Raw genomic sequence first — 27,484 nt, forward strand, 5'->3', positions numbered from 1 at the left:
CCCCTGCTGCTCGCTTTTGACCCGGTATATCAAAGATTTCTAAAGGCAGTTAGGCTGGAATGACCAGTTTTATATCATAGTCCAACTGGTGATGAATTGGGTATCTTTGAGCCATTTCATGGAATTAAAAGTTAGCTTTAAAAGGGGGAAAAGTTACAAAAATATCATCCTAAAAATGTCAAGAGGCTTTGTTCTATATGATTAAAGTATATTGAAATATGCTAAAAGACACTAGGATAATAATATTCAACTTACAGTGAATCTTGTACAACAGTCCTATATACTTTAAATCAGATATTCTAAAGAATCCACTCCAGAGCACTTAATTTCCAAACATTAAGGCTGGCCCTGAGGCAACCTACTAGATTCTTGGACTTAGTTCATAATCTGCTTGCAACCCCCAAATAAAAGTTCCCCATTACCTTTCTCACGCTTCCTGCTATTACAGGGCATATGACCTGTTTCCTGTTGATAAGTCCTTAGAGCTAGTTCAATATCCTCAGGAAAAGAAATAGTTCATTGTGTACCCTGGGGGAACTCCGCTCTACCAGGAAAGGTTGGGTTCCTCCTCTGACTTTTCCTGCAACTTCTTCAGAATGACCTACACACAGGAGCCTAGAAGAGAAAAAAATCTTATCATAATGAAAAACCAATTCATGTGTTGTCCCTCTCAGACTCTCAACTGAAAGTTTTCCCCAGCAAATCATATTTTCAAATTCAATTGATAATTATTTTCTATTCCCAAAAATCAAAAGTATTTGCAGAGAAAATACTATGCCATAGTTTTTGTCTGTTCTTTTGCAATGTTTGCTCAATTCTGCTTGTCAATATTGTGAATTTCATCATACAGACAAGGGATGAAGGCAAAGAGTAAGAGAAATAAACTCAAAAAAAAGAAAGTATATCCAAGGATTGCCTTTTTCCCCCTCCTTACCATAAAAAGTGACAACTTTCTTTAGGTCCCAGATTTGCAGTGTAAACATTGGTCAACATTCACTTTCTAGGCAGTAAGACTCTTCAAAGCATGGCATTTGGAGGGAAACTTATCATCTAGCCATGAATACAGGATGCCAAGAGTCAAAACTTAAATATATCATCTCCTGATTTTACCACTTAGTCAAGGAAGTCACTTGACTTTCTCACATTCACTGCATTTTCTTTCTGCAGCCACAAGGCTTAAACAACAATTGCTTGTCTACAGGCTTACTTCTCATTTCTTGTTACATACCTGTAGTGACCACTTGCATTGAACATCTGCACTCACCTTGGAAAAGATTTGGTAAAATCCCTACTTTACCAGTGGCGATCCGCCTCTACAAGCTGTTTGTGAATGCAGATCTCCAAAAAAGGTTATAGATGCATGTTTGCTTTCCTCAATATTTAAATAAATCCCTAAATCCTTAGTTTTTAATTTTCTTCACAATTTATATTGCGACTTAGATTATGAAACTAATTTCATATTGACCTCATTTCAACTCACGGTAACATTATGAGGAAGTTATAAATATTTCAACTTTACACTTGATGAGTAAATTCCCTGAACTAAAGGTGATTTTCCAATGAAATAAATCAGACTGAGCAGCCTAAACCCCATTTTCTGACCACAAATGCAGGGCTATTTGCACAATAAAATAAATCAACACAATTTGCTCAACACTGAAGAAGTTTCCTAACTCATCAACAGAAAACTGTTGAAAGTTCTTCAGGAAGAATCTGGAAGCAGTATTAGTTAAGTGACACATAAAAATGAAAACAGAAGTGCTGATGGAGTTATTTCACTGTGAGATAAATGTTTACAGAAAATAAAACTGAAGCGCCCTACTTATCACTGTTGAAAAATAAGGCTTTATAACGGATGAGCCTGTCTAGTGTTAAACCCCTGAAACGGACTTATCTGTAGATCAGTGATGTCAGTGTTTGTGTTATTTGAAAAGATCCCTGTCGGATCCTTGCAGTTAGTCATCTTGAGGTAGAGGTGTGTCACCGAGAAGGCATGCAGGTGTCATTGCCTGTCATTCATTTTCCATGGCCTGGCTGAGAGGTGCTCCGCTGTAACCGTGCTCATCCGTCAGTACGTGTTGATGTTGTGAGCTTGTCCCAGGAGACATCACTGTAGGAAAATGCTAGAACCATGCTCTTGAAGACAACATGAGTTTAGAAAGCTCATTCTTCCCCAGTGATTACAGAATCAGCACTCATAGAGTCCCCACAAGCTGTCAGTAAGGCACAAGCAAACAATCGTGGCCGAGTGGTGGAGGAGCCTGTGGTGCTGCATCCAGTATTTGAACACTGGTTTGAGGCACAACTGCTCCACTTCTGATCCAGCTCCCTGCTAGTGCACCTGGGAAAGCAGCAGCAGATGACCCCAGTGCCTGGGCCCCTGCCACCCACGAGGGAGAACTGGATGGAGTTCCAGGCTTCTGGCTTTGTCCTGGCCCAGCACCGACAGTCATGGCCATTTGGGGACTGAAATAGCACATGGAAGATCTGTCTCTTCCTCTCTGTTATTCTTTCAAATAAATAAAATAAATCTTAAAAAAATTTTGAAAAAATTTTGAAAAGCATTCCCATGCTTTTTCCCCAAATCACAAATCCACTTCAAAGCCACAAGTATGTTTCATTATTTACGTTTATTATTATTAAATCTTCAGTACCTGAAAGATAGGAACACTGATGACACAGAAGGAAATGGGAACCGAGACCAAGCAATCCCTGGTGTACACAAATGATTGACTACTTCCCCCCGCCCCCGCCCCGTTTTTCAATCTCTCCAAAGAGAACATCAGGAGCTCTAATTCTGATATGGAGTTGAGTGGATAGTATTTCCTTTCTGGGAAAAATTCCTAGGGAGAGAAGCGAATGTTGGAAGCTTGATGGACAGGGCAGGTATTCTTCATAAGGAGAATTATCCCAGTTTGAAAGTAGACTGTTGACACGGCAGAGGGAGTTTTTATTGAGCGATGTGGAAAGGAAAAGGATGAACCGAAACACACACACACACACACACACACACACACACTGAGCTGTGTCTCTGGCAGCACACAATAAGGAATGGCTGCTAACAATGTTATCTCCACTGGACTCCTCTACTTCGTGAACTTTCCTCTCACTTCTCCCTGGAAGCAGGGAGATAAGAAATGCCAAGGAAGACGAGGAAGAAAGTGAGAACGTTATCTCTGAGAAGCCAATGACAGCTTTATGGGTTTCCAGGGCTGAGTGCCGCTTCACGAGCAGTCTTGTAACTGGTAAACATGGGTGTAGACCCACACTCAGAAACGCCAGTGACTCTGAGCAGAAAACCTGAGAAGCCTTCTTGGGCTGGGCAGAGGGGCCGGTTTTCCTGGTTATTTTCCATTTGCCGATGCCTCCAAGCTCACTTGCATTGGCTTTGCTTGGCTCATAACTGTTGCTGGTGCTTGTGGCTGGGGAGAGCATCAAGTCCATCAGATGATTCAGGAGTTCTGCAGGAGCTTCTCCGGCCTCACTGTCCCCGCTGTCCTCTCGCACGCACAACGCCTCAGCTCCCTGCAGTCCTTCGAGAAAGCCCTCCCGTTGAGGATGGTCACACAGTCCCTGCTCCTTAGGCTGGTGACGTCCACTACAATCTCAAACCTGAGACAGAAAAGAAAAGATTAATTTAGACGTGGTGTATCTCTAAAATGGATGTTAAGTACCCCAAAAGTATATACAAGTCTTCCTAGGGTGATAAAATGGTATGACAGTACTTTACAAAGTCCATGGAAAATGAAATGAAAAGGTAAGTTTACTTGTGTACAAAAACCTCTTGAAATCCATGCACACTTTTTTCATGATACATGTTTTCCATGAACTTTGCAAGGGCCCCTGGTGCATACCCAGAATGAGTATAACTGGAAAGTTGGGGTCATGGAGCTCTTCATTTTCAGCCCCTCAATTGCCATATCCATTTTTTTTTAATTTTTTTTATTTTTTTGACAGGCAGAGTGGACAGTGAGAGAGAGAGAGAAAAAGGTCTTCCTTTGCCATTGGTTCACCCTCCAATGGCCGCCGTGGCCAGCGCGCTGCAGCTGGTGCACCGTGCTGATCCGATGGCAGGAGCCATGTACTTATCCTGGTCTCCCATGGGGTGCAGGGCCCAAGCACTTGGGCCATCCTCCACTGCACTCCCTGGCCACAGCAGAGAGCTGGCCTGGAAGAAGGGCAACCGGGACAGAATCCGGCGTCCCGACCGGGACTAGAACCTGGTGTGCCGGCGCTTCAAGGCGGAGGATTAGCCTAGTGAGCCGTGGTGCCGGCCCATACCCATTCTTAAAAGCAGCAGCACAGCCAAAAACAAGAACTACTTCTACCTAAAACGAAGACAAATCTACTAACCCCAACTTACTCTATCATTTTACTACCATTTAGGGAGTTATCTGCTCTCTCTGTGACTCAGTTTACTTAACTGTAACATATAAATGATTGAATTGAACATGTCCAGTTTCCTGGGAGAGTAAATGCTACATGATTTATACGAAAGAAAGGCACCTATTCAAACATGACTTTAAGTGTAATATATTTTGATATCAAAATTACATTTTCCAATTTTTTAAAGGTTTATTTATTTGAGAAGCAGAGTTACAGAGACAGAGGGAGACAGAGAGAGAGGTCTTTGATCCACTGCTTCCCTCCCCAAAAGACTGGAGCTTGATAGATCAGAAGCTAGAAGTCAGGAGCTTCTTCCAGGTCTCCCATGTGGGTGCAGGAGCCCAAGCACTTGGGCCATCTTCCACTGCCTTCCCAGGCCATTAGCAGGGAGCTGCATCTGAAGCGGAGCAGCTGGGACATGAACTGGCACCCATATGGGATGCTGGTGCAGCAGGCGGAGGCTTAACCTACTACGCCACAGCGCCAGCCCCTACATTTTCCTGTTTCAAAGAATACAGTGCATGCCCCTATCTAAATGCTCATATTGTAAGTAAAGTTAATGTTCCACGATATTATTCTCAGAGTGTGTTTTTAAAAGATGTGCTCCCTATTTCACTGCACGGAAAGCCAGAAACCCTGAAATCTTATCGTGTATCTGGTTATTGATAAGTTGTGCGACCCTAGGCAACCACCATTGCAACCTCTGCTCCTGGAATTCATTATATTCCCTCATAAAGTCTTCCGTCTTTCTCCTCTCATTCACGGTGAATCGTAGATTCACACTTCTGAAAACAGCCAGAGCACCATCCCTGATACTTTACTCATGCTGCACATCTCTCTCCCTTCCCGTTTAATAAGCAGTGCAGGAGTCAAGGCTTATATTGCAGTTTTGCTCCTGCAAATGGTCTCCAGGACAAAGCAGATGTTGGATTAATGCTTGCTGCACCATACGATTGACCTGTATCACTCTATTAATTGCCTTTTCCATAAAATGTTCTGAAGGCTTACAGTTCGAAGTTGAAAGGTGCTCCATCGGTCCACAGCCACGTCTTGCCACTGCTGTTGCGAGAGAGCCCTGTCCAATAAGAGTAGAAAAACTCAGAGTGGCTCTGAGGCATGGCAAATTCCTGTGAAAGGCACACAAAAAAACCTTCAGCTTACAGGTGTTATTTCATATCAGGTCTTCAAGAAGGTCAGGGAAGTGTGCATTATGAAGAACTATGCACGCATTTCAAAGCTCTTTATGCAAACATCTTTTAATTCTATTTTCCACAAACTATTTGAAGTACCTTTGTATCTATCCGTCTGTCTGTCTGTCTACCTACCTACCTACCTACCTACTTACAAACACGCACAAATACATCTAAGTCATATACATGACAATTCCTTTCCCGGTGTCCATAGTGAAATTTTTAAAAAGTTGTTTCCTTCTTTCTATCTAGTCTCACTCTGCCTTCCTAGTATCTCTAAACACAGAAATTCTCCAAATTCTCTAAAATTCTGTTTTTATGTTTTTCCCATTCCACCATACTAGGTTCTTTAAGGACATAATCTTTGTTTTAGTAATTGTTACAAACAAGCCCTCAGGTACTTAATGACACATATTGATTCAATAAGGGATTGTTGGCAATATAAGTGAAACTCTGAAGCAACAGTTGGTAGGCATGTAAAAAGAACTATATTTAAAAATACTGTTTTCAGGAAAATGGAGGCCCATTCAAATGAAAAACCCTAAAAATAGATCATATGAAAGTGCCTTAAATATATAAAAATGCATGACACGCATGAGAGAAGAAAAAAAGCTTTTCCAACAGAATTTCCTACCACTGCTTATAGTAAGTTAATTAAATTACATACTTCAGTCCTCAGTATGTGCCAGCAGCAGGGGAAGCAAGGAGAACAGGAAGGGTTAGGAGCATACGTGCAATTTCTTTGACATTTCTTAGAGAAACTGCCTCTCTTTCTGCCTGAACTGATCCATGGAGAAAGGGTAAAAAATATCATTTTAGTAAGTGAGAGACACTGCAGAGGTTCCTTCATACAGATTTGAGGAAGCAAGGGGGGATTAAGATGTAACTAGATGGATAGTAAGAATTTGTGTAGTAATCTGGGCATTTAATTCAATTAAATATCCTTTATTGATAATCTACTCTGCATCAGCACGCCCACTGAATTCTAGAGAAACAGTAAGTCATAGCCACACAGCTTGAAGATGTCAATCCAGAGACAGTAAAAGCACAAGGAATAATCGCACCATTTCTATAGTGTACTTTACTTGTGTGGACTTATTCAATATATGTCAATTTCTGGCTTATTCTCAGATGTGCCTTTAGCAGTCCACCCTAGACTGGCCCACAGCACCAGCCCAAGGCAAGAATAGGAAAGATGCCGGTGCCGCGGCTCACTAGGCTAATCCTCTGCCTTGCGGCGCCAGCACACCGGGTTCTAGTCCTGGTCGGGGCGCCGGATTCTGTCCCGGTTGCCCCTCTTCCAGGCCAGCTCTCTGCTGTGGCCCAGGAGTGCAGCGGGGGATGGTCCGAGTGCTTGGGCCCTGTGCCCCCATGGGAGACGGGGTGGGGGGGAGGCACCTGGCTCCTGCCTTCGGATCAGCGCGGCGCGGTGCGCCGGCCGCGGCAGCCATTGGAGGGTGAACCAACGGCAAAAAGGAAGACCTTTCTCTCTGTCTCACTGTCTACTCTGCCGGTCAAAAAATAAAAATAAAATAAGTTGTGGAAAAAAAAATTTCTGGAAGGCAAGATATGTATTTTTGGATTACAGTAATGATTTAATTAAACATTTTTCAATTAAAGGCTTTGTCACTTCCATAAGGTAAGAACAGCACTATTTTCATCACTTTGATGCATCATTCTGAATCAACATCATTCCTTTTGGGGTGGGCATTTGGCTTGGCAGTTAAAGACCCCAGTTAGATGCCTGTGTCCCATGCTGGAGCACCTGGGTGAGCCCCAGCTCCGGATTCCAGCTTCCTGCTAATGAAGATCCTGGGAAGCAGTAGTGATGGCTCAAGTAATTGGGTTCCTGCCACCATTGAGGGACAGCTGGATGGAATACCCGGCTCCCGGCTTTGGCCCTGGCTGTGGCCAGCATCTGGGGAGTGAATCAGCAGATGGGAGCTCACTTGTTCTTTGTCTCTCTTTTCAAATAAATACATAAATATTTATCAATAAAAACATGTTGCTCATTCCTACTTAAACCCAAAGAGATAAGAAACTAAGATATTCCCCATTTTTTTCCCTGATTGAGGCAGGCAGTTTGGAGAGGGGAGACAGAACTCTTCATGTATTTCAGGGAATCATCTAAAGCAACAGGAATAAGACTGCAGCCCTGACTGTAATACATGAGAAATTCTGTGGATAAAAGTCCTGACTCCTTAGAATCCTCATGCTAGCTCACCTAAAGGCCACTCTAAGAATTCTCCAGCTATTGCAAAGTGTCAGGATCTTACCAGCACTTCTTGTGTGTTTATCTTCAGCATGGTAGAGTTCTCAGAAAAGCAGAAATATTCACAGCCCTGCCAGCTTCTGCTCTCCTTGTAGAACTGATAGCATCTGTCTCCATGCCACTTCCATTTTTCCGGGCAAGGGTTGCACTGGTGTCCTTCGAAAAAGACCAATTTTGACAAGTCATTTTCTGCCTGGTTCTGCCAAGTTTCCTTTCTTGAAATTATATGATATTTGATGCCCTAAGACAGAATTAATTCCTTGTCTCCTAGATACTTAATTGCTCAACTAATGATAACTACAAATTGTTACTGAATACCTACCATATGATGGGAATTGTAGCTGATACTGAGTATACAGTGACAATTAAAATGGGTACTAACTGCTCCTATAAAGTATGGAGTCTAATAATAAATGATTGGAACTTCCTCACCTCTTGTGTACACAATTCAGCACACAGAGAGAATATCCAACCATGTAGAGCTGCTCATACATTCAGAAACTCAAAATGCATTGTGTTCAAAAAACAGTTTTTATAATTGTCTTCCTTAAAATGTTCTTATATAAGGGTAAAATAATTAATAAAATATATATACACTGGGGTTGGTGCTGTGGCATAGCGAGTAAAGCCACCGCCTGCAGTGCCAACATCCTATAAGGGCGCTGGTTCAAGTCCTGACTGCTCCACTTCTGATCCAGCTCTCTGCTATGGCCTGGGAAAGCAGTAAGGTGACCCAAATCCTTGGGCCCCTGCACCCGTGTGGGAGTCCCAGAAGAAGCTCCTGGCTCCTGGCTTCGGATCCTCACAGATCCTGCCATTGTGGCCAAATGGGGAGTGAGTCAGTGGATGGAAGACCTCTCTCTCTGCCTCTCCTTCTCTCTCTAATTTAATTCTTTCAAATAAATAAGTAAATCTTTTATACACACACACACACACACACACACACACACACACACCCAATATGACATAAGCTCTTTTCTCACAGTAAACTAAAATAAAGCATGGGGGAAAATTAGTGAGACAACTGTGAATATAGAATGGTGAATTTCCATGTGTCATAAATTACAGTGGACAATCAAGCCAGAGAAGTAAGGGTGCAAGTTGAGGGTGAGATAGACTACATGGGTGGTGGCTGAACATCCAGGTATAGGAATCTGGCCCTGAGAATCATGGTTTTAACACTTATCTGGATACCTGGTCGTAGGCCTCTGAGAGTTAGGGACATGTGGGTGTGTGGTGGGGTGGCAATTTAATCACATCCATAATAGTTTCTTTATTTTAAAAATAATCTTGTGTCAAAATATTTTCTAAAGATGTATTTGAGAGTCAGAATTAGAGAGAGAGAGAGAGAGAGAGAGAGAGAGAGAGAGAGATAGAAATAGATCTTCCATACTCTGGTTCACTCCTCATATAGCCACAATGGCCAGTGCTGGGCCAGGACAAAGCCATGAGCCAAGAGCTTCATACAGGTCTCCCATGTGGGTGGCAGGGACCCAAACACTTGGGCCATCTTCCAGTGCTTTTCTTAGGCCATTAGTAGAGAGTTGTATTGGAAGTGGAACAGCAGGGACGTGAACTGGTGCCCATATGGGATGCCATTATCATAGGTGGTGGGTTAACCTGCTATGAAACAATGCTTGCCTCTACTATCAAAATGTTAACACATTAAATTGGGACTGGCATTTGGCACAGTGCTTAAGATGCCACTTGGGATGCCGTCATCGCATATCTGAGTGTCTGCATTCGAGTTCTGGCCCCTCTTCCAGTTCCAGCATTCTTACTAATACTCCAGGAGATAGTGTTGATGGCTCAAGGAGCTGGATCCCTGTCATCCAGGTGGAAGACCCAGATTGAGTTTCTGGCTCTTGGCTTTGACCTGGTCCAACTGAGGCCATCACATGCATTGGGGGAATGAACCAGTGGATAGAAGATCTTTATTCATCTGTCTCTTTCAAATAAATAAGATTAAATAAATTTAAAATGTCTTAATAGTAACCCACCATTCTTGAATATCTGATCCCCCTTACCTTGTCTGCCTTCATTTATCATAGGATTGATGACTAGCTCCTAAAATACATTTAGGTTGACCAATCATTCTTGCATTGTTGAGGCCTACAGTTTCCCAGAATTTGAGACTGTTAGTACTAAAACTGGAAAAACTATAGGAAAACTGTGACACATTGGTCACCTTACTTTATGTTTTAAATATACTTATTGCTACCATTCCAATATAGTAAGTGGTTCATGAAAATGAAAATCTGATGTATTTTTACAGTGTCCATCAGTAAACACTCTACAATGCTATAAAAAATAATAGCAATACTAGTAGCTAAATGAATGAGTAAATGCTAGTTGACTGGGTGGGTGAATGGATGGACAATGGGTAAGAGCAAAGCAAGAAATGAAAATCAGCAGAATAAAGCCAAGAACTAATATCTAACCAAAAGCATGAGAATTTATGAGAAGAAATAACAGCATTAGTACAATTGCTCATAGATTTTATATTTAAACTAAATGTGGTTTATTTGTGTAGCTTTTCTATTTTTATAAAGCTAGATGAAAATTCCAGAATCCATTGGTTTCAGAGAAAACTAGATTGTCTTTTTGATGCCATGGCACCCAACAAGAAAAAGTATACCTATTGGGTTGTCAGAAAAATATGAAAAGAAAGAAAACCATGACTATTAAGATCATGGTCATACGGAGAAGAGTCACTTAAAGAAGTGGAAGTGTGTCTATTGATATTATTTACTGTGTAATCATGTGGTCATCATGTCTGCTTAGGGTGGGAAGTGGTGGGTGTATGGAAGACAAGCAGACTGTCCCTCCTTAGAAGTTCTTGAGATCTTTGAGTTTACAAGAAATGAATAAAAAGACTTGAAAACATACATGACTTCCTATACAAGAATGATAAGGAAAGCAAAAGAGAAGGCTGATTTGTGTAAAGTAGATCATCATGAAACACACACATACACACACACAAACAAAAGAATAGTAAAGTGCACATACACACAGGCTGAAGTTTCTGGGTTGTATTTCTATCCAAGTGTGGTTTGCCTACCATTTGCATTGTCATCATCTGTGGTCCTTATTAGAATGCATATTTTTGGTACCCAGCCAAGTCATACTGAATTAAAATAAAGAGTTTGGTTCAAGTTATCTGCATTTTAAATTAATCTTTGTAAGGTTCTTAAAATTTGAGAACTGTAATTAGGAGTTTGTTAACTTGTAAATGGGGATATATTTGCAAATAGTTGTGCCATGGTAAATTGAGACATAATCCTGTATTGTATGTATTTGTAGTATTATTTTGCTTATCCCAAGTTAATTGTTTTTATGGTTTCAAGTGTTTTTTTATGCATTATAACAGTCATTACTGGTCATAGTCTTGTCACCTAAACCCTTTATTGAATTTGCCAGACAACTAGTTAAATAATGCGTAGTTCCCAGTTCTATCAATGGGAAACTCAGCTCTATATTGGCAGATATATTGGGGGCAGGGTGATGAGCGCTGGCTTACCTCCAGTTTTGTTATAGAGTTCACGACATAGTTTTACAGCCACATGTAGTAGGGTTTCTGCAAGCTTCCTGTTTTGGGCTTGGAGAGATTGCACCTCTTTTGAGAAATTCCCCAGTCTTTCCTCCTTGCGAGAGATGCTGTCTTGCTGATTGTTAGAGAGCTGGTAGTACTGAAAAACTAACCCAAGTGACAAGTCAGACAGGAAAGCTTATTTCTTCATTTCTATTTCTAGTTTTCACATGTTGGGGAAGACAAAACATTATATCTTATGATACCAGGTTCTGAGATCTCATACTGCCTCTATTCAAATACAAACTCTAGTATATATGTAATAATTAAATCAGCTTGGGCAAATTTAATTTCTCTAAATCCATTTGAAAATGGAGAGTCATAATAGCAGTTCCGAAGCTCAGAAATAAATTCTCCAAATATAGTTGTTGCTCAGCAGATATTTTTGTGTAGACTTAAACCATTAGCTGCACTTAAAACCTAAATCCATTTCTGTTGATCATGATATTAAATATTGACAATGTACCATATACTGCTATTCATTCACTTATTAAAGTAGTCATACTATCATGTCTATATTTTATGGATATGCAATCACAATCAGAGGGAACAAGTAGCTCCCTTAATGTCATTTGACCAGAAAATTTCAACACAGGTTTGAACTTCAGGTTTTTAATCTAAATAAAGAAATTCCTCATGATTCATGACAGTTGCTTTATATTCCTATGAGGATGATAATTGCAAAACAATAGTTATGCCAAACCGATAGACAAATTTTGGAGTCAGAGAAAAACAAAAATATTTTTAATTTTTAAATTAAGATCACAAACAAAAATGTTTTGGTATTTTGTTTAAAAATCCAATTTTTGACATTAACACAGGCCTTTCTCTGTGACCTTTTACCTGGAATCACCTTCAACTGTTCTGGAAACATGGCCGTAGGGTCTTATTCACTTTCTTTTTTAAGCTTTTGAACGTATTCTTACTTGGTTGAAATTCAGACTTACATATGCATTCTTTCTTCCTTGATTTTCAAACAATTGTAAAATAACTATAACTCCCTAACCTTTTTGAAAAACATAGTGCTTAAGGACTGTATTCACTTCCCTGTAGTGAGGGTATGGGATATAAAACTCTTCCTGCTCTGAACTAGCCCATTAAGTCATGCAGATTGAGAGCCAAATCTACTGCCCTTATACTCTTGGAATGAGAGAGGGCTGAAACATTCAGTTATTAAAAAGTGAGGATTTTAAATATTAACAGATAAACAGACAAAATCCTTCTTTTTTCAGACACAGTAGTCAAGTCTACTTAGCAAACAATCGATGTATTTTTATAGTTCTTCCATTACTCATCATCTTAAAAGTTGTTAGACATACAGGCTTCAGAATTAACACACACACACAAAAACAACCTAGAACAAATGTTTCTGGTCCTAGACACACGTTGGGACCAGGAGCCTCTCCCAGGGCAGATTGAAGACTTACACACAAGGCCCAGGGCTGCCAGGCCAATCAGTAGCACCAAACACAAAGTCAGCAGGGTCAGGGCCACTGGACGCCAGGCTGAGGAGGAAGTCTTGGGCTCTGCAGGGAACAAAGGAGAAAGCAGAGTTTGGCTGTTTCTTCCTCTTGGATCCAAGTAAGTGACAAACAAACAAGAGAGGGAGTTCTGGACAGGAACAAATTCTGCAGTATGGTCATCAGGGCTAGATAATGTGCCCTCTGTCCTCAGAAACATGACCATATGGCTCAATGCCAAGCCTCACTTATCAAAGCTAGATTCTCTCACAAGTCCCACCCATTTCTATCCCCAACACCCGAGTCCTACTTTGCACTGAATCATGTTATGTATTATCTTCATAGAGTTGTTTGTTTAACCCTGTTTGTCAAAATTCTAATCATGAGACTGATCAAAGTACATGAAACAAAAGCTGAGAATCCCTGACCCTTTTCAAGGAACAACCAAGGACAACCAAGGATCCACCTCCCCTTGCTTAACTGCAAGCTTCCTTCAGTAACCTTACATACTAACAGCCCATAGTAGTCATTTGCCTTCCTGTTGCATGGTTAATCTGCAATCCCAAAATAGCTGTCTTTGCTAAAAATCTGCTGAGCTGGGGCAGGTGTTTGGCCTAGTAATTAAGATACCCATTGGGACACCCACATCCTATATGGGGGTGCCTAGGTTTGATTCCCACTCTGGATCCTGACTCCAGTTTTCTGCTGACACACACCCTGGGAAGCAGTGGTGATGGTTCAAGTAGTTGCATCCTTGTCATTGCTCCTGGATTCTGCCCTGTGGCCATTGTGGGCATCTGGGGACTGAATCAGTGGACGGAGGTCTTTCTGTTTCTGTCTCTCTGCTTCTCTACTACCACCACCACCACCACTACTAAATCTGCTGAGCTCTTTTAAACTCCCTGGTAAAACTAGAAAGAATGAGCTGCAGCCTAAATTGTAACTGGAACCTTTGCAAAGCAAGGCAGATAACGGAGAGTTACCCTGTGGTTTATCACAGGGCTGAATGCCACACCTCTGATAAGCTGTACGCAGCCATTTTAGAATATGCAATGGATGTAACAGCATGAGCTGCTAACATGCATGATCAAAGGACTTCCCACACGCTTTCCTCTGCACCTATCATGCTCCATTTACTTAGTCTCAGCCAGTTACACCCATTCATCTGAACTCTAAATTCCCAAACCCCTTTATGAATGGAGAGGTGGATTTGGATTTTGTTGTCACCCTACCTCCATTCTCCTTAAAAGCCTGTAATAAAGCTTCTTTTTCTCAGACAACTCAGCATCTGGGGATTGAGGGGTTTTTTGTTTGTTTGGTTGTGTGTTTTTTTTTTTTTTTTTTTTTAGGTTTTATTTATTTGAAAGGCAGAGCAACAGAGACAGAGACAGGGGTAGAAAAAGAGATCTTTCATCTACTGGTTCACTTCTCAAATACCCACACAGTCCAGGGCTGGGCCAGATCAGAAAAGGAGCTCAGAACTTAGTCCAGGTCTCCCACATGAGTGGCAGGAAGCCAACTACTTACGTCATCACCTGCTGCCTCTCAGGGTGCGTGAGAGGAAGCTGGCACGGGGAGCTGGGACTCAGCCCCAGGCACTCCAGTATGGAATGTGGGTGTCCAAGGAGCATCTTAACCACTGCATCCAGTGCCCAACCCAAATTCTCTCATTTAGAAGGATGTCATTTTTTCACTCATCTCTCCCCAAAAATAATTTAAAGAGTCATTGATTTTGCAGTATGAACTTAAGTTATCTCAATTTTTGCACCATTTAAATAGTAATAGCAAAAATAATTAGGGGCCAGTACTGTGGTGCAGCAGGTTAAGTTGCTGCTTGCGATACCCACATCCCAAATGGGAGCACATATTCAAGTCCCAGCTGCTCCTCTTCAGGTCCAGCTTCCTGCAAGTGCACCTGGGGAAGGTAGTGGAAGATGGCTCGAGTTCTCGGGTCCCTGTCACCCAGGTGGAAGACCCAAATGGAGTTAGTTCCTGGTCTTGGCTTCAGCTTGCCCCAGCCCTGGCTGTGGCAGCCAACTGGGGAGTGAACCAGCAGATGGAAGGTATTTCTCTGTCTCTGACACTCTGCCTTTCAAATCCATAAATCTTAAAAGAAAAGATAAAAATAATAATAATGCCATTCCCCCAGGTTTGACTTGCACTTGCAGAGGCTTCACTGTGAGACATGAGTAGACCCACCTAGGTCACGCTTCAGAATCTGAATGACGGGAGTTATCTCACAGAGAAGACACCCCGCACCCCCATCAGGTGCAGGAAGTATCTAGCGTTGTGATGAAAATCAAAGAAAGAAAGAGGGGGTGCTCTTAAACTCTGCTCTCTTGTTGACCTGTGAATGAGTTTTATTTCATTGAGGAGTCAAGTTCTGAAACAGAATAATTACAGAAACAAGCTTGTTTCTAACAGGGTCCTCTTAATAAATAATGGAATATAAGCACTGATATGTGTGCTAAACCTTACTTCAAATTGTAAAGATAGTATGAACAGAGAAAACGTGGGTGCAAGCTTTGGTCTGGTGGTTGAGATGCCGATTAGGATGCTGGGTCCAGACTCCTGCTGGAAGCACCCCTCAGAGGCAGTGGTGACCGCTCACACAGCTGGGTTCCTGCCAGCGATGCAGGAGGCCTGCATCGAGTTCTCAGCCTCTTTGGCCCAGCCCAGTCCCATTGAACTAGTAGATGGGAGCTCTCTCACTCTCTTTCTCCCTCTCTGGTGGTTTCTGCCTCTCAAATAAAATAAATAATTTTTAAAAAAGCACATTTATTATCCTCTGGAGTTTAAAAAAAGTTTAAATGTCAAAATAGACATTTATTTTAAAATGTAAACCTGGGACTGGTGCTATGGCGCAGTGGGTTGAGCTGTTGCTTGCAAAGCTGGCATTCCATAGAGGAATGCCACTTGGGCCCTGGCTGCTCTGGTCGAACCCAGCTTCATGCTAATATGCTTGGGAAGGCAGTGGGAGATGGCTCAAGTACTTGGTGCCTGTCACCCACGTGCGAGGCCTGGATGAAGCTCCTGGTTTCTGCCTGGTGCAGCGCTGGCCGTGCAGCCTGGGGAGTGCACTGGTGGATGGAAGTCCTCTTTCTCTGTCTTGCCTTCTCTCTTTGTAACTGGCTTTCAATAAATAAATACAAAAAAATTTAAAAAAATCACTTTCAACAGCTTTATTGCACTTCGAATAAAGTCCTCTAATAGTCTTTCCTCCTACAACCTCTATTTAGCTCTTTCATCCCGTGTGAACTATTTCCTTCCTCATTTACTTGCTCTGGTCACAGGAGCCTTCCTTTTACCCCTGATCCTGGTGAGCTTGTCCCTTGTTCACCATATCTCTCTAGCTGCATGAATGAGTCCTCAGGTCCATTTTTTTCCCCAATTTTTGTTTTAAAGATTTATTTATATTTTGAAAGAGAGAGAAAGAGATCATCCATTTGCTGGTTCACTTCCCAGATGACTGCAACAGACAGGGATGGGTCAGACCAAAGCCAGGACCCAGGAGCTTCATCCAGGTCTCCTGCATAGGTGCCAGGGGCCCAGGCACTTGGGCCATCCTCTGCTGCTTTTTCCTAGTCCATCATCAGGGAGCTGGATTGAAAGTAGAGAAGCTGGGACATGAACCCATACCTATACGGGATGCTGGCATTGCTGGCGGCGGCTTTACCCACCACGTCACCAAGCTGGCCCCTCAGATCTGTTACTGGCACACACTCTGCTGTTACTCAGCTTTCAGTTTAAGCGGTACCCCCTCTTCTACAATTTTTCTTTAATATAGGATTATTAGGCAACATTATCATGACCTTTTTTTTTAAAAAAAAGATTTATTTATTTGAGAGGTAGAATTCCAGAAAGAGAGAGGGAGAGACAGACAGAAATGTCATCCGTCTGCTGTCAGAAATGTCATCCCCAGATGGTAATGTTAGCTAGAGCTGAGCCGATTAGAAACCAGGAGCTTTTTCTGGGTCCCCAACATGAGTGCAGGGGCCTAGGCACTTGGGCCATCTTCTGCTGCTTTCCCAGGCCATAGCAGAGAGCTGGATCGGAAGAGGAGCAGCTGGCATTTGAACCGGTGCCCATATGGGATGCTGGTGCTGCAGGCGGAGGCTTAGCCTACTGCACCACAGCACTGGCCCCATTTTCCTGACTTTTATTTGCTTATTTCTGCCTGTCTCCTCCCCCTCAAACGTGTCTTCTGTTAACACAGTGAGCTCCTCTGCTTTGTTCACTTGGTTATTACAGTACTGAAAACAGTGCCTAGTACAGAAGAGCTGAATTAATATTGCTATGTTTATATAACATCAGGAAAAATGAATGCTACCAAAACTAGATAATTTTACAGAGGTCTAGAGAGCTATCTATAGGCTGATTCTCTTTTTTGACAGGCAGAGTGGACAGTGAGAGAGAGAGAGACAGAGAGAAAGGTCTTCCTTTGCCGTTGGTTCACCCTCCAATGGCCGCCGCGGCCGGCGCGCGCTGATCCGATGGCAGGAGCCAGGAGCCAGGTGCTTTTCCTGGTCTCCCATGGGGTGCAGGGCCCAAGCACCTGGGCCATCCTCCACTGCACTCCCTGGCCACAGCAGAGGGCTGGCCTGGAAGAGGGGCAACCGGGACAGAATCTGGCGCCCCGACCGGGACTAGAACCCAGTGTGCTGGCGCCGCTAGGCGGAGGATTAGCCTAGTGAGCCGCGGCGCCGGTCCGAAAGGTCTTCCTTTTGCCATTGGTTCACCCCTCAATGGCCGCTGCAGCCGGCGCACCGCGCTGATCCTAAGCCAGGAGCCAGGTGCTTCTCCTGGTCTCCCAGGCGGGTGCAGGGCCTAAGTACTTGGGCCATCCTCCACTGCACTCCCGGGCCACAGCAGAGAGCTGGCCTGGAAGAGGGGCAACCGGGACAGAATCTGGTGCCCTGACCGGGACTAGAACCCGGTGTGCCGGCGCCGCAGGCAGAGGATTAGCCTATTGAGCCACGGCGCTGGCCTATAGGCTGACTCTTAAAGAATCTATCAACTTTTCAGAAATATTTCTGTTGGCAAAGTCTGGCCTTAGCGGCATACATCTCCCAGCAATACTGGTTTCTACATCCTCACTGTGTGAGATTCTGTATCATGAACAAATACGGGGCAGATTCCCTTCTTTCTGTTTCCTTCAATTAGCTCGCCTATGTGGTTTGGTCTATATTTTCACAGAAAAGGAAGATTTTCTCATGCCCTTAACCATAAGAATATTTCAGATCAGTAGAACGTAAAAGAACAAGATCAGAGGTAAAATACAGGTTAGGTTAACCATCCTCTCCAAAATCCCAAGTATTTGTAAAGTTCTGTGGAGTCCAAGAAAAGTCAGTGTGTAAATGTTCCTGGGGGCAGGCATATGGCCTGGTGGTTAAATTACCAGGTAGGATGCCTGCGACTCCAACATCAGATTCCAGCTTCCTGCTAACACAGACCCCGAGAACCAGCAGTGATGGCTCAACTACTTGGGTCCCTGCCACCCAAGTAAGAGCCACGGATTGATTGCCTGGCTCCTGTCTTTGGTATGGTCTAACCCTGGCTATCGCAGGCACTTGGGGAAGGAATAAGCAGATGAGAGTGCTCCTGCACTAGTCAAATAAATAAATGATTTAAACTTTTTTCTCTTGCTTTCAGAGGTATAGTATATATTTGGGCCCCTCCATGGTAGTTTAAGATATTAAAGATAATATACATCTTACTTATTTCTTTTGGTTTGTGTTTGTCTTACCCCTGTAGAAAGTAAACTCTTTTGTGGAAAATGTTACCATTTGTTTAGCTACACTTTGTAACCCAGCACCTAGAACAGCAGCTGAAATCAGCTTAATGAGCATTAAACAGATGAATGTATGCGTGTATTTTACATAACTGTCCCTGTTAGATGCCTCCCACATAAGCCTGCTCAATTCTATTCACACTACAAATGTCTCAAAGGCATAAATGCTTTTAAGTATTCTATTTCTTTGTATAATTCCTCTTTTCCTAGCCATAATCAGAAATAAGAAGGTAAAAGAGAAAGCTGTTGAAATGAATTATTTTTCCCTTTAAAAATCTGCTTTCTTGTACATAATCCTGGGAACAAGTAAGATGTTGGTATTCTGCCCAAAAGACCAAAAAAGAGTGAACTAAAATCCTTACTCTGACCTGAGGGCCTTTAGAGTACATTAAAACATTATTTAGCAATAATAATATTCGCACACACAAAATCTCAAACATGCAATCCTGCTTGATATGGACTCTAAAGTAGAAGAAAGAAGTATAGTGTGCCTTCTGCTAAAAAAAATCAGTTTTGAAAATTCCATTCTAAGGAGTGTTCTCTCCCTGATCAAATTTCCACAATTAGAATCTTTCCCTCTCTCACTGCTCCCCTTCTCTCCAACCCCTCCCTATTTTAGAAAAAGACCCAGAGGAACACTACCCATTAGTTTCCACAGGAGGTATGGCTATTTCCTAGGAAACCCAGCTTCCTTTAAGAGATGACCATGACCTTGGAAGTTTCATTGTTTGTTTTTCTTTGATTCTCCTTTCCCTCTAGGTGTTTTCTTCTGCTGATCTAAAGCTCTGGAGTTTTATTCCAAGTGTTCCGAATCACATGGAAGTCTCTAGGGATTATCTCCACCCTGAAATAAGTCAGATTGCCACAAAATTAAAATGCTTGGGAGATGCCCGAGTTTGGCTTTGCTTTGCTGTGGTTTTATTATTTGGAAAAGAACTCCTATGCTGTCTCCTGGGGCATGTTTAGAAAAAGGCATGGACAGACCCAGCATGATGTAAACATCCCTAGGAAGATAAAGATATATATAGAAAACAAACCCTCCTTTCCCGGATCCTCTTACTATAACCACACTACAAGAGGCCACAGTGCCAAGGTCAAGTTGTAAATGCAAATTCCTTTGTAGTTACTTGAAACTTTGGGGATGAAAAGAGCTGTCTTACTTGATGCCTCATCAGGACTAACAGAAGGAAAACCTTACGCTGTTCCAGGCTCAGGGGTCAACAGAAATTCAACAGAAATGACCACATGTAGTCTATCAGAGTACCTCTGAAATACAGATGATCTGAAAAGCTGAGAAAGACACAGCTTAAATAATTTGCACAGAGCCACACTGCAAACTAAAGGCAAAGCTGGGATAAAACTGACATGCTCAACGCCAGACTTCGTACATTTCCTTATGAACCAGGAGTCACAGAGAAATGGGAGCCAAACTGGTGGTGATATTTGCACGATATTCATGAAAGAGGTTTCTTTTGGTCATAAACCTATTTCAAAGATGTGCTAGCTTCTTTCTCTCTACAGGCAAATATGTGCTATCCTTCCTATTGTTTCAAAAGTGTGTATGTCTGAGAACATCCTGGCTCTCTCCAGAATGTCACGGTTTCCAATTCATAATAAGTAGAAACTCAATTATATTTTCCCTCTAGAATAAAATTTAGGTGAGTCAATTTTATATACCAATCAGCAGATTTAATTTGCTGAAATGTAGTTCAAAAATAAAATGACCATTAATTAAAACTGTAACATGCCTTGAGTTAATGAGATGAATATCTCCTATGAATTGCCTCATCTATCCTTGTAAACATCCTATAAGGCAGACATTACTATCCCATTTTACAGGTGGGGAACTAAGGCCCAGAAGGGTTAGACAACTTATTCAGGAATGCATAGCTACTGCTAATGATAGTTCCTAAGTGTGCTATAAGTACTGTTGTATTTTTGGAAGTGGCCATTTTTTTTTTCAAGGGGCAACTATATTTTTCCTTTCCTTGGATAAGAAAATTGAATTACCAAGGTGTTACTTAACTTGCCTAGGGTTGCACAGTTAGTAATGGAGACCAAAGTACACATTAAGGGGCCAGCATTGTGCACAGTGTGTTAAACTGCAAGAATCTTGCAAGGCTGGGATCCCACATCAGAGGGCCAGCTGGAGTGCTGGCTGCTCCATTTCCAATCTAGATTCCTGCTAATGTGCCTGGGAAGGCAGAAGAAGATGGCCTCAAGTACTTGGGCAACTGCCACCCAGGTGGGAGACCAGAATGGAATTCCAGCACCCTGGCTTCAGTTTGGCCCAGACTTGGCTTCTGTGCCCATTTGAGGAATGAATCATCAGATGGAAGATAATGCGCTCGCTTGCTCGCTTGCTCTCTAACTCTGCCTTGCAAATAAATAAATAAATCTTAAAAATTGTTGAGTCAATGAAATATGATTTTGCTATGATTCTGAAACGAGGGATACATGCAGTAGTTGAGGAAATAAAACTCCAAAGCTGAGGTGGGGGGAATATAGAATTAAATGTTTTGTTATTGGGGCTGGTGCTGTGGTGAAGCGAGTTAATGCCCTGCCCTGAAGCACCAGCATCCCATATGGGAGCCGGTTCTAGTCCCGGCTGCTCCACTTCCGATCCAGCTCTCTGGATCAGATCCAGATGGCCTGGGAAAGCAGTAGAAGATGGCCCAAGTCCTTGGGCCCCTGCACCCATGTGGGAGACCTGGAAGAGGCTTCTGGCTCCTGGCTTTGGATCAGCATAGCTCCGGCTGTTGCGACCAGCTGGGGAGTGAATCAATGGATGGAAGACCTCTCTCTCTGTCTCTATCTCTCTCTGTAACTCCATTTTTCAAATAAATAAAATAAATCCATAAAACAATGTTTTGTTATTTTTTGATTCCTAGTTTCAGTACAAAATTTTTTTATGTTTTAAAGTAGTTTTTCATATTCTTTTAAGCTAACATTTAGTCACCAGCAGAGATCTTGGCCCATTAGTGATTTTATTCTCTCTCCTTACCATATGGTTTGTGCAAAGTTCTCTCCCTGCATTTCTTTTCAATCTACAAGTGAGTTAGAAGCTCCCACACCTTAGAAAAGAATTTAAAAGCCTTCACTTGACCCTGTAATCCCTCAGCAATAACAATTTATATCTTCAAAAAGGACAAAAAGAGAAAGTGACTTACATTGTTTAAGACTCATCAGTTCTTTTTAAAGCCACTGCTTTCCAAAGCAACCGATAATCTATTTTTATGCTTATTGGTGAAACAATTAGACTTAAAACTCTGTAGGATTTGTTGGTGGTTATTTTTCACATGCACAGTCATTACTGCTGACGTTCCCATTACCCTCGAGTGCACTGCCTCTTGACTTCCTAGATACCTCTCCTGCAGGCTCCTACTTTTCTCCCACTCTGCTGGTCCTTTCTGGGAGCACTGATGGGAATGGCTTGCTCTTCCTGCCCCTCAGCTGTCCAGATTCCCCAAGATTCTCCCGTTGTCATTCTGTTCTTCTGTTCTTTAGCCATTTCCTTTCATATCCTCTCTTAATGATTTCATACATTTTAGTTTCTATTTCACTTACCTCATTACTTACTTTATTTAATTACTATGTGACTATTTCTCACATATATGTGTAGCTCTGCATTTTTTTCACAATTAAAAAAATTTAATTTATTTGAAAGGCGAGTTACAGAGCGAGATAAAGAGACAGATCTTCCATCTGCTGGTTTACTCCCCAAATGGCTGTAATGGCAGGGGCTGGGCCAGGCTGAAGCCAGGAGTTTTTTCTGGGTCTCTCACATGGGTGCATAGGCCCAAGCACTTGGGTCATCCTCCACTGCTTTCCTGGGCAGAGTAGCAGGGAGCTTGATTGGAAATGGAGCAGCCGGGACTTGAACCAGTTGCCCATAAAGGATGTTGGCATTGCAGGTAGCTTAACCTACTGGCACTCCATTATGCCATAATGCTGGACCCGGCTCTGCATTCTTACTCCCGACTCACATCTGGCATATCCAGGTGTTTGGATAACTCTGAATGCACGGTCCCCCTCCTACAGAACCCTCAAACTCAGACTGAGTTCCTCACCTTTCCTCTTCCTCAGAAAGTTTGCTTCAGTTAATGGCAGCACCATCCACATGGTGTAAGATAGAACCGAGCCCACCTACAGTCCATATCCTTTTCCTCATCTTTTTATATGCAGCCAATCTCTAAATCTTCAAACTCTCATTGACAACTTTCCTACCTGATCCTTTGTCTTCATTCTCCCCAAACTATTTCAGTTAAGGTTCTTCTAATACTGTGCCTGCACTAGAGAATAAACCAGCCATTGGGGTCCTGTGCCTTCCTTCTGCTCCCATGTATGCAGCTTGGTTGGTCCTCCCAAAACCCAGCGTTGATTCTGCTTCTCCCTGCTTATGTCCCTCTTGGACCTCATTTTAACTATTGAATCAAAACACTGCAGTGTGGCAAAAAAAGGCTCTCTATCACTTGCCACATTGACCCTCACCAAGCCTTTCTCCTCCAGCTCCATGCCACCACTAATGTTGCTTACAGTTCTCTAAAAAGTGACTTAAAACCTCCATGACTTGCCTCTCACCCGCCTCTCTGCCTGTGGTATCCCCAGCCCCTCAAACAACCCCACTCCTGATCCCATATCCTGTGGACCATTTTAAAGTCAACTCCAGGTCTCAAACGTTCTTGTCCCCTCTACCCCATGAGATAGAAATGGCCAAGCTCCCGGTGGTACCTTTCATACATGTCTACCACAGCACCTTGGTATAACCTGGATGCGAACTGTGTTAGGTTTTGCTTTCTTATTCACAGGGATCACATCATATTTGACATCTGCACTTTGCAATGTCCTGGTCAATAACATGAACCCAAACATAACTTTGTGAAAATATGTGGGAAGATGTCATTCTTTCACTTTTACTACTTTCTATATTCTCAATTGTTTGGCATTTTAACACAAATATGATTATATTAAGAATAAAAATATAGAAAACTATATAGGATTTTATTAGGCATAACAAATAAATAGCTGCCCACTCATGACTGTGATGTGGGGTGAATTGGCAGGCAGCTAGATAGGTCTGCATGAGCTGGAAGTCTCTGCAAACCTACAGGGGGAATGCTGTGGAAACACGGAATTTAAACTCCGTGTGGAATTTACGGAGGTACCATAAAATTTCCAGGTGGCATCATGCTGTAGAGGCACCACCCCCTACCTCACAAAAGTGGCCAACAACCTGGGAGGCAAGCACACACTTTCACCAGGGACCACAGCTGGAGGCGCTGTACAGATGCGCTCTCTCCTCTCTCCCCTTCCCCGCCCCTGCTCCTCCTCTCTGGGAATGCTCATAACAGGTGTGCCATGGCATTATGTTGAATCTAAATCCTCTACGTTGTCAAAAAAGTCTCAGCAAAGGTAGAGCAGATGTGCTTTCCTAAGAGATAATCAGATGACTAGAGTGACTTTTTCCAGAGATACACATCATCCTGCAAGATGAAAACAAAATATCACACACGCAGGGCGAGATGACTCTTTCCAGATGTCTGCCTCTAAGACACTGTTTGCAACCTCTACTCCTGTTGTTTCAATTTCCATTCTTATAAGAGGCTGCCAGATGTTGCCGCTAGCTAGTGTTTTATCTCACTCCACCTCCCTGTCCACTCTCCAGCCTTGGCAGAAGGGATCTGAACTCGCTGTTCCCAACGGTGTTGCTAATTCTTTGAAAGCTCCTGCATCCAGTCTAAGGTGAAAAAAATGAAGGTATGCTCAAGCCACTGAAACCCACAGTTCCCCAGAACTGACTCCGTAAGAGTTGCCGGAGGAAAACGTGTTGCATCCTATTACACATATCCTGTGCTGTTGAGACTGCTATCTCTACCTTTGTCTCCTAGCTTCACCTCCAGCGGCCTGGAAATCCCCGCCGTCCCCCAACTGCGGAGTTACTGACTGGCTGGTTCAGTTAAAAACAAAATGCCCTAATCTGTGAGTCTCAGGCAGAGGATCACTCAACGCTTGTAATGGAAAGGTTTACTAGGGGAGAGAAAGAAAACCTGAAAGTTACTTGATAAAGGAGCAAGGGGAGAAAACAGTGACAAAGAGTGTGTCCCCATCTACCGAGTGAAGACGGACCGCACACAGCCAGGAAGTAAGGGGCTGTTAAGACGAAGGCACTGAATCCACATGTTTCCGATGCAGACACAAAAATGTCAAACAGAACTCTTTAGGAATTCCCCAGGAACGGAATACTGAAAGGAAACTCATGTTTTTGGAGTGTCTGTTATAGACCAAGTACCTCCCATTGTTTGTCCCTTTACTAGGCATTAGCTACCTTCTGAGAGAGGCTTCACTTCTCTCTTAACATTAGTTTAATAAGAATTAATATACATAAAGTGCTTAAAACAATGCCGGGCACGTAAGCCTTATATACATGGTTACTATCATGGATGTCTTATAAATGAAGAACTCACCTCCAAAACTTGAGTAACTTATTCCAACTCACACAGATAGAAAGTCCAGGGTCAGAAGCTAGAATCTTGTCCTGTGTGTATGACATGGGAGGTCTTTCCACCAGAGCCAAGTTATATTTTTCTTTTTAAAATAAATTATTTACTTATTTGAAAGGCAGAGAGACAGAGCAACCTCCCGCTCGCTGGTTTAGTTCCTAAATTGCTTGCGACAGCTTGGACTGCGCCAGGCTGAAGCTGGGAACTGGGAACTCAATCCAGGTGTCCCACATGAGTAGCAGACATTCAATTACTTTAACTGACACCTGCTGCTTTTTAGGGAACACATTAGCAAAGATGGGAATCTGAGGAGAGCTAGGATTTGAACCCAGGTATTCCAATGTGGGATGTGGGTGTCCTAAGTGGCATTTTAACTGCCACTCAAAATGTCCACTCCACATGTCTGCTTTAGGCTGAGTGGCCCAGGAAATAAGATCTTTCTCTATGTGTATGAATTCCGGAACTGAAAAAACCCTAAGTACTATGTCAGATGATGAGTAATTATGTGAAATAAGAAGGGGCTAAATAGAAAATTAAATACTTTCTTATTTTGATTCAATCTGCAACGCTCTTCTGAGATCAAGAAAGCAAAAGTGAATAGGAATTGGAGGTAACTGAATCAGAGGTCAGCAGATGGTCAAATCACGGAACCTCAGAGCTAGAGATGTTAAAAAAGCGTCAATCCCCTTTCATTTCATAGATGACTAAAGCAAGCACCTGATTTGATAAGACCAGCAAGCTCTTGCAACTTCAAGATGAAACTTATAGCAAAATGCCAGTGCTGATTTGTTCACTTGGAAATCTCCTTCTAAAGTCACGAGTTCAAAACTAGCAAAAAGGTAGTTTTTCCACCCTGTATTTCCAAATCAAATCACAGATGGAAAATTAACATCTGATTTGGTCTTTACGGAAAGCTGAGAATGGGAAGGGGAGTGCTTGACCCGTACAATTTCGCCTTGGCATTCGACAAGCCAACACACCCTCCACTGCAAACCACTCTGCTAGCCATGGAACTTCAGAAAAACAAACAGCTGTGTGTCTGGAGTTTAAATTTCCCAACGTTCCTGCTGGTATACTTGGCAGGGAAGCGCCGGAAAGTGCACAGCTACACAGCCCTGCAAATCAAGGAAACATTTGCTCACTCTCGTCCCTGTGTATATCTCGCCTATTGGTCCAGGGCTCTGTTCTGCTGGCAACCTGGGAGACACAGTACCTGCCTGCCTGGGCTCCGGCCGTCGGGGTGTAGAAGGGGCTTGAGAATGCAGGCTCATGGTGGCGTCCCAGTCATCATCCAGCATGTCCCTGGTGCTGCTGTATTTGGCCTGCATCCTGATTCCTGCGGCGTGCGGCGTGCTCCGCTTGCCCCAAGCCGCCGGGCTGCTGTGAGAGTGTTCAGGAAACGAGGCGGGAAAGGCATTCCTGAGGTTTTCTGCCGGCAAGCAGCAGAGACAGCCTCTCAGGCTCCTGCCCGGAGAGGCCCGGCCCCTCCCCTGAGAACACCCAATGCCAAATTGGCCAGACTGAAGGCAGATAGCGTGTTTTCTGTTTGCGCGTTACTGGGAGGGCTGCTCCTCTCAGCTCACTTTTGGTTTTCTGTATGTGCATCTCGTGAAGCTACCGTGTAAGGGAAGCGGGAGCTTAGAACAGCACGGGGGATCGCTCAGACTCCGCAGAACGGTACTGAGCAGAGGGACGCATCTCCCAGTTTCTTAGGCATCACACACTCACTGCCTCGCTTAGGTTAGGTTTCACCCGTCTGTGCCTCTATGGGAAGAGACTGGACCCAAGAGCTTCGCCTGGACTTTCTCCAAGGCCACGGTGTAAAGCAGCGTAACCCTGGAATGTCAGCACACAGGGTGCTCTCACGAGTCGTCTTTTATGTTCGCAGAAGCAGAGATTGAAGCCCAACGACGGGAAGCGACGGGTCTGAAGTCACACAGCTGCTTATCAACAGAATTAGCTGTAAAAGTACTCACCTGCTATCCATCAACAGCCGTTCCTCTGGGGCAGGCATTTGGTGCACTGGTTGAGTCTGCTTGGGTCTCTGGCTTCCCCTGTCGGGGAACCTGGTGTGAGTCCTGGCTCCTCCACTTCCCACCTCTCTTCTTGCTAGTGTGCACTCTGGGAGGCAGCAGATGAGGGCTCAAGTACTTGGGTCCCTGCCACCCCCTAGGAGGCCCAGGTGGAGTGCTGGGCTCCGGGCTGGAGTCTGTACCAGTCTCAGCTGTTGACCGTGTGGAGGAAACTAACTCAGTGGATGGAAGATTGCACTCTGTCTCTCTGCCTCTGTTTCTCT

At 43.2% G+C, this 27,484-nt stretch overlaps 1 protein-coding gene across 3 annotated transcripts; it reads right to left on the bottom strand.

The window, feature by feature from the left end:
- Positions 1-2,611: 2,611 nt before the first annotated feature.
- On the bottom strand, positions 2,612-27,484 carry CLEC1A (C-type lectin domain family 1 member A). 3 transcript variants are annotated; one of them, XM_089303857.1, is made up of 7 exons: positions 27,165-27,484; positions 26,402-26,568; positions 12,865-12,963; positions 11,369-11,545; positions 7,853-8,004; positions 5,395-5,513; positions 2,612-3,612 (listed from the first exon to the last, which is right to left on the bottom strand). In XM_089303857.1, exons 1-7 carry the CDS (start codon positions 27,200-27,202, stop codon positions 3,453-3,455), a joined length of 912 nt encoding a protein of 303 aa, XP_089159983.1. In that variant the 5' UTR covers positions 27,203-27,484; the 3' UTR covers positions 2,612-3,452. The 3 variants fall into 3 exon arrangements, with proteins under 3 accessions (XP_089159983.1, XP_089159984.1, XP_002712860.4); XM_089303858.1 differs by having other exon boundaries at positions 5,395-5,461; positions 27,165-27,331; XM_002712814.6 differs by having other exon boundaries at positions 26,402-26,617; positions 27,165-27,303.

Source organism: Oryctolagus cuniculus, chromosome 9 (assembly GCF_051225735.1).
Source record: "Oryctolagus cuniculus isolate XC-2025 breed Fujian yellow rabbit chromosome 9, ASM5122573v1, whole genome shotgun sequence".
NCBI classification, from domain to species: Eukaryota; Metazoa; Chordata; class Mammalia; order Lagomorpha; family Leporidae; genus Oryctolagus; species Oryctolagus cuniculus.